The sequence below is a fragment of the Cynara cardunculus genome (assembly GCF_001531365.2).
Source record: "Cynara cardunculus var. scolymus isolate 2C chromosome LG 4, CcrdV1, whole genome shotgun sequence".
In the NCBI taxonomy this organism is placed as follows: domain Eukaryota; kingdom Viridiplantae; phylum Streptophyta; class Magnoliopsida; order Asterales; family Asteraceae; genus Cynara; species Cynara cardunculus.
In genome coordinates this window covers 12422068-12429030 of record NC_037531.1, presented here as the reverse complement: position 1 = coordinate 12429030, position 6963 = coordinate 12422068, and the positions used below count along the sequence as shown (strand labels likewise).

General features: G+C 38.3%; 1 protein-coding gene across 1 annotated transcript; it reads left to right on the top strand.

Annotated features, from left to right (window-relative positions):
- The first annotated feature begins 220 nt into the window (after window positions 1-220).
- Window positions 221-5338, top strand: LOC112511423 (protein LONGIFOLIA 2-like). The gene is made up of 4 exons (XM_025117032.1): window positions 221-336; window positions 2144-3739; window positions 3841-3952; window positions 4508-5338. Exons 2-4 carry the CDS (start codon window positions 2246-2248, stop codon window positions 5218-5220), a joined length of 2319 nt encoding a protein of 772 aa, XP_024972800.1. The 5' UTR covers window positions 221-336; window positions 2144-2245; the 3' UTR covers window positions 5221-5338.
- The last annotated feature ends 1625 nt before the right edge of the window (window positions 5339-6963 follow it).

The window sequence follows — 6963 nt, the reverse complement described above, 5'->3', positions numbered from 1 at the left end:
TTTATTTTTAAAAATAAATATTTATTTTAAGATAAATTAAAATATAAATATAAAGTTGATAAATTCAAATAAATGTACAACTGTGATTGCATGTAGTACATGTTTTTTCAAGAAGAAGATGATTTAAGAATGATGGATGAGTTGCCATGAATAAGCCTGTCAAAATCCCACCATCATCGATACTATAAAAATCCCACCATCCAATTTCAGACCCATCTCATTCGCTTCACTGTAGAACCCCAAGAGAATAAACATACCCCCTTCTTCTTCAACCTCGCAGCATATATTCTCCTGGCTTGCTTACATCCTTCGTGCATTCATATTTGTAATTACAAGGTAAATTAATGTGTTCTTTTGATGATAATTTGCATTACAGCTTTTATTTTTACCGATACCCATTTGAAATTTTGTCTTATATGGTTTCCTTCTATTCCCTCTGTTTTCTGCTTATTATGTTAACAAAATCACAGTTTGTATAGAAATCCCAGAGGACACAAAGTGGGTTTCAGTGCTTTTATTCCCATTACAGTTTTTTTCTCTTCTTGGATTGAACTCTGTTTGGTTTTGGGTGTTTAATTGTTGAGGGTACATTGTGGAGCTTTTGCTCAAATAGTAGGGAGACGCATTCAATTTGGTTTCTGATGTATAAGAATTGTGATTGAGATCACTGGAATTGGGATGGTGGATCAATTTTGAAATGACTGTAAATCTTTGAGATCGGAGAGAGATAAATGAGAATTCGGGTTTGATATCTCTCCTTGCCTTCCAACTGTTTGAGATTATGTTTGAGAGAATTAGAGAATATTTGAATAGATTGGTTGGCTTTAGTATCAACTGATGGTCAAAGGATTTTGTTCAAGATCCATTTTAATGTCAAAATAATTCCACTTGACAATCAAAAGTCAAAAGTTGAATCTGAAGTTGTGAAGGAGGGATATACATTGGATCGTTTTAGTATTCAAATGGCTGCAAAGTATTTGCATTCACCGAGATTTACAGAAGCAAATTGGATGCATGACTGGTGTCTTTCAAATCTTTAACTGCCATCATATTGTTTTCGAAAGGCGTGTTTTTTGCCGGAGACTCCCCACTTTGGTTTGTTTAATTGGTTCTTGATTTATTTTCTATAATGGTAGTAATATGAACACCAAATGTTGTCATGATTTGAATGATTACACTTGCTTAAGTTTAGGTTTTCTTGTGAGTTAATTGTGCCCAAGTGTCCACATTCATTACCGAAAACAACCAGCCACCATCGTCATTAGTGCCATTTTTTGGATACATTAAAGTGCACATACACAAAGACGCCCTAAATTTGTTGCAAAAAGAGAGAGAATTACTCCAGGTTGAAGCCATACTTAGCTCATGGCTGCAGCTGCATCTTTTTTTGGAAGGGTGTCCCAGGCTATGCCCAGACTAATCCAGGCAAATTGTGACCGTAAGAAATCAGCCCTAATAAACTCTGTGGCCACGGTTGTTGTGTACGCCTAGAATCCAACCCTAGCAACTGCATCTTGCTACAGACAAATTCTGGTCTTCAGAACCAGATTACATGCTCACACTCTGGCATGTGCTGGTTAGTATTGGTTATTAAAACAAGGATTGTTGGCAAGAAATTTTTGGTATGTAGGAGTAAAATCTTCATATAGAAGAGAAAAAGAAGTTTCATTTTCCAAATCTTACTCATAATATGGATTCATTCTAGTCATAGTAGTCCCAAATGCCAATTAATCCAAAATAAGCATGTTGTTACCTTTAAGCAGTGTTCTAAAAGGTGCACCATGGCGCAAGGCTCGTCTTTGGCGCCATGTTACCTGTATGGTATGCCATGGTCCAATGCACGTTTTTTGTAAGGTGTTACTTGATCTTTTTTGTATTTTTAATTATCTTTTACTATTTTTAATGTTTTACTTTTTAGTTTCTAGTACACAAATTACTTGTATATGGTCTTAGATCGGAGTAATAGCATAAAACATGTGTATACACATATTTGCCGCCATAAGTCACATTGAAAAACGCCATGGCTCTGAGGCTCAATTTTCGTTATTGCTTGTTCTTCATTTTTCCGGATGAGAATAGTTATGCAAAATACTGAACTGTTGTGTTTATAAAGGTCCGAGTTTAAGAACACTTGTGATTTCAGGACTTGCATTTGAACAAGCACATACAGGAAAAACATAGGGTATCCACCAAATCATCTACAGACTTTTTATCCTTGTGGTCTTCTCCATCTCCCTTCTCCTATATGCATTATGTCATAGATAGAAGACCTCAACAGATGAAGCATCAAAGTCTTGACCTTCGAGATGTGGTCAAAGACTCGATGTATAGAGAAGCTCGTGGGTTATCACATAGAACTACAATGGGAAAGAAGGCTCCAGATGTGGCGAACTATAGGGAGTCACATTATGTTCTTGCTCAACTTCGAGAAGCCAATTGGTATGGTGATGAACCTAGAGAACTGTCTAGATCAAAATCTTGCCAATATGAAGATGGGTTTTCGTTATCTATCTCTAAAGATTGTCGTCGGTTTTCTTATGATGGGAGGGAAACCGACCGTTTGTCCATCAGATCCGGAGACACTGCTAAAACGACCACCCCAAAGCAACTGAAAGAATTACCAAGACTTTCTTTAGACAGTAGAGAGCGATCCATACGTACTCTTAGCTCTGTTTCACTTGTGCCCGTCAAACCATTTGATTCAAAATCTAACCTGCCTTCAAGGAACCCGAAGATTGATTGTGACAAGGGCTTGATTCAGACACGGCCACCAAGTGTTGTAGCTAAGTTGATGGGTTTGGAAACTTTCCCTGATTCTGTGTCAACCAGTGATGAAAAGTTGGATGTGGGCCCAATCAAAAGTCACCATGTCGAGGATCTTAATTCATTATCAAAATCTTCAGAAGCAACTGATTTCTGTGAGTCGATTAATATGCATAATTCCTCAAGAAGCTCAATGAGGCAACCAACATCTCCATGTTGGAAAAATCCCGACTTGAAGCCAATTTCTAGAGTTCCCATTGAACCGGCACCATGGAAGCAACGTGATGGTACTCAAGGTCTTCAGAAACCAGCTCCTTGTGTTATTAGATCCTCAAATAAGATACACAGCCCAGTCTCTTCTGTCTACTGCGAAGTGGATAAAAGATTGAAGAATCTTGAATTTTTACAATCTGGGAAGGATCTTAGAGCTCTCAAACAGATATTAGAAGCAATGCAGGCTGTCGAAGCCAAAAAGAGCGAAAAACTGAATACTGTGGATAGACCTTCAGACCATGAAATGTCATTATATGATCATCAAAATCCACCATCTGCAAATAGGGGGTCAAATGTTTCACGGGCTAATGAGTCCCATATTGTCATCATGAAACCAGCAAAGCTTGTTGGAAAAGGTTTTAGAAATGATAAAGCATGTAAAGATCCGATTACTGAAAGTACATGTGGAGAAAGGCAATCTCGTCCGTCCACACTTTCAGATTCTAGTAAACCAAGAAAGCAGTCAAACAAGCAGCAGTCAGAGTCTATGTCTCCTAGCAGGAGGAGGCGGCTTTCAAATTTCCAGCAAAGTGATGATCAAAACAAAGAGATTAGTAGCGAACTTAGGAAGTTGAGTTGCAACAAAACTCAATCGTCTCAACGACTTGATGGTGGTCGGGTTTCGAAGATGGATGCAGAGGTTAATGCATCTGAATATTCTGAAGAGACCAATAGCAGGCAGAGTTGTGGCTCAACACAAGAGGTAATGTATTAGATATTACTTTCAGTAAATTTCTATGTTCTGATTGTTTAGCTGATTAAATTATTCTTACTATTTCCAAAAAATCAATCTTGGTCATGAAGGTGGGTGAATCACTCACCCCAGAATATCCAAGCCCAGTCTCTGTTCTTGATGATTCAGTACATATGGGCAATTCACCTTCACCTGTGAAATATACACCAAATACCCGAAAAGGTACATTCTTTCCTTTTGTCTTTTTGGATATAATTAGGGCCCATTTGGTTTGCAGGATTTGGTGGGATTTGAATTGGATTCCATTCCAATCCCGTGTTTGGTTTAAAGGAAGTCCGAAATTGAATCCCACATACATTTGATTCAAAATTCCCATGAGGTAGTTGATATTTCACGAGATTTCATATTAGATTTCTAGAATGATGTTATATGTTGAATGGCATAGCCCTGCTGATTCCTTATGTCTTTTTGGATAAATTCATCTTTAATTGGCAAAAAAATGCGATATATGACTGTAGGTGCTCTGAACATGCTAGAACTTAGTTAACTCTATGGTAAAAGGGCGAGATAAATGTTTTTCGACAGTTTTTCTTTTTGAACTTTACCACAAAACGGAAAGTGAGAATTTTGGGGTGATCATGCTAAAAGGTGCCCTGGTGCACCAAGGTTCCTGCTTTATGAGGATTGAGGAGGCCAACCTTTACACCATGGTGCTCATTGAATTGATTAAGCATGTATTATGATTCGATTAAACTAACCCTAATGTTCGCTTAACAGATTATACTACTCAAAACCCAGCTGAGAAAATTGTTACAGATCAAGTTGGAGCAACAAACGATCGCGTATCAAGCCCGATCAACCTTGAAAAACTGCAGCAAGTTGAGCATTTGGTTCAAAAACTAAAGAGATTCAATTCCAGCCACGATGAAGCTCACATAGATTACATTGCATATCTCTGTGAAAACACGAACCCTGATGACAGATACATCTCGGAGCTCTTCTTAGCTTCTGGGCTCCTCCTCAGAGATCTTGAATCTTTTGAGTTTCACTCTTCTGGTCATCCATTCAACCCTGATCTGTTCTTGGTCTTGGAACGAACCAAATTCAGCAATCTGCAGAAGGAAAAGTTCCATCGGAAGCTAATCTTCGATGCTGTTAATGTGATTCTTGAAGAGAAGTTACAGTCGGCTTGTAGAACGATGCAGGATCCTAGAAACCTTTTGAGGGAGTTGTGTTTGGAGATAGATCAGCTGCAAATGCAAAAGAAAAGAGAAAGGTGTGGGTTTGGGGAGGATGATGATGATGATGATGGATTGAAGAGCATTCTGTGGGAGGATGTGTTGAAACGGTCGGAAAATTGGACGGGTTTTCATGGTGAAAGTCCGGTGATCACGGGGGAGGTTGAGCGGTTGATCTTTAAAGATTTGATTAATGAAGTTGTGGCCGTCCTAGATCGGAGGTCTGGTGACTTTTCCGGCAAGGCTACCTGACACTAAAAATCTCCATATTGGTTCTAATTTGTTAGTGTAGGGAAGACTTATTACTGGTTAATTAGTTTTGCTCTTTAACTTTATCAATACTTTTGTAACTAAAAATTTTAAAGATGTCGTTGTGAAACCGATCATGTTTGACTCAAACTGACTTTTTATTCGTAAAATCATCGTGTGTATTCAGGAAATACTCCTTAATTTAGATTTCGATGTCAGGTATCGATGTTTCTAAGGATCCTTGCAAGTTGAGCCTGGAATCGTGCAGCAACCGAAGCATTTCAGACTTCTGCAAGGGTTGTTCGACCCTTGTGTCGTGTTCCTTTCATTGCAAGGCCGGGATGTGCCATCCCATGTACTATAAGTGGGGAGTTTTGGAGTTCGACGACCCTTGTGGCAACGACCCTTGCACTAGGAGGCCACGGTCTCATTTCGTGTAACGTGAGGGCGACCCTTGTGCCATGACCCTAGGGATAAAAGCGTCAAGATCTACTTCACTCTTTGCCATCTAGTGTTGTTTTGTAGGGTTTTCACCAAAACCTAGTTTGTGAGTTCATTCTAACTTTTCGATGAAATTTTATAAATGTTAAAATGCTAAATTTTGGGTATTTTGGGAGATTTGAGGGTTTTTACCTTTTTGTTATTAAATGATGAGATCTTCAAGTATGTGTTATAAATGTATGTATTAAGTACGTAATATATTATCATAAGACTTGAACTTCATGATCTATGTGTTATATGTAGCTTTGATTTTCACATACTTGAAGGTATTTCACGGAAAATAATCAGATTTTGGAAGGAACGGTGCTAACACATGGGAGATGGAGTGTTCTTGGTTTTGAGAATTATGGAATCCTTATTGATTACTAGAAGGGTACTCGCGATGCAACGAGATATATCTTCATTTTAAGGGAATTTATTTGGTTTTATTGGGTCTTAATCCATTTATCGAGCCTTAATGGACTTGATTCGGTTTTATTGGGCCTTAATCCATTTATCGAGTCTTAATGGACTTGATTCGGTTTTATTGGGCCTTGATGGGCTTGATTCGGTTTTATTGGGCCTTGATGGGCTTGATTCGGTTTTATTGGGCCTTGATGGGCTTGATTCGGTTTTATTGGGTCTTAATGAGCTTGATTCGATTTTATTAGGGCTTAATGGAATTTATTCGGTTTATTGGGTCTTAATGAAATTTATTCGATTTAATAATTAATAATTAATTGAATTTATAGTTATTAATTAAAAAAGTAATTTAAAAAATTAAATAATAATAAAAAAACTTTTTAGCGACGGAATTTCACTCGGAAATCCATCGCTGATGCTAGGTCAAGCCTCCATTTCAGATATGTGTTTGGAACAGAGAGAGGTATACGTACTGCACGATCGATCGAGAGAGAGAGAGAGAGATCGCGAGCACCACCGTCCTCACCGTCGCCGACCAACACCGCTGTCCCCTTTGCAACGACCACAGCTGCGCCATCCCCGTTCCGACCAGCACCGCCTTCCCCGTCGCCACCACAGCCGTCCCCTTGCAGTTAAGGTACGATTTTGTTTGAGTTTGTTTTAGAGTGTAATACAAATCTGTTTTGGACATCAAATCTGTTAGGGGAAAGAATGTAATCTGAAGCATTCAAAACAGATATATGTAATCTGTGTGTAGATGGTGTTGTTTTGGACATCAAATTGGTTTTGTTTGCTTCTGTTGGGTGATATATATATATATATATATATATATATATATATATA

What these genes read in the sequence shown, in the direction of transcription:
- LOC112511423 (XM_025117032.1), top strand. Translation starts at nt 2,246, where the DNA reads ATGCATTATGTCATAGATAGAAGACCTCAACAGATGAAGCATCAAAGT. An exon ending in GTTGTGGCTCAACACAAGAG is followed by an intron (nt 3,740 to 3,840) that starts GTAATGTATTAG and finishes TTGGTCATGAAG; the next exon opens with GTGGGTGAATCACTCACCCC. An exon ending in TACACCAAATACCCGAAAAG is followed by an intron (nt 3,953 to 4,507) that starts GTACATTCTTTC and finishes TTCGCTTAACAG; the next exon opens with ATTATACTACTCAAAACCCA.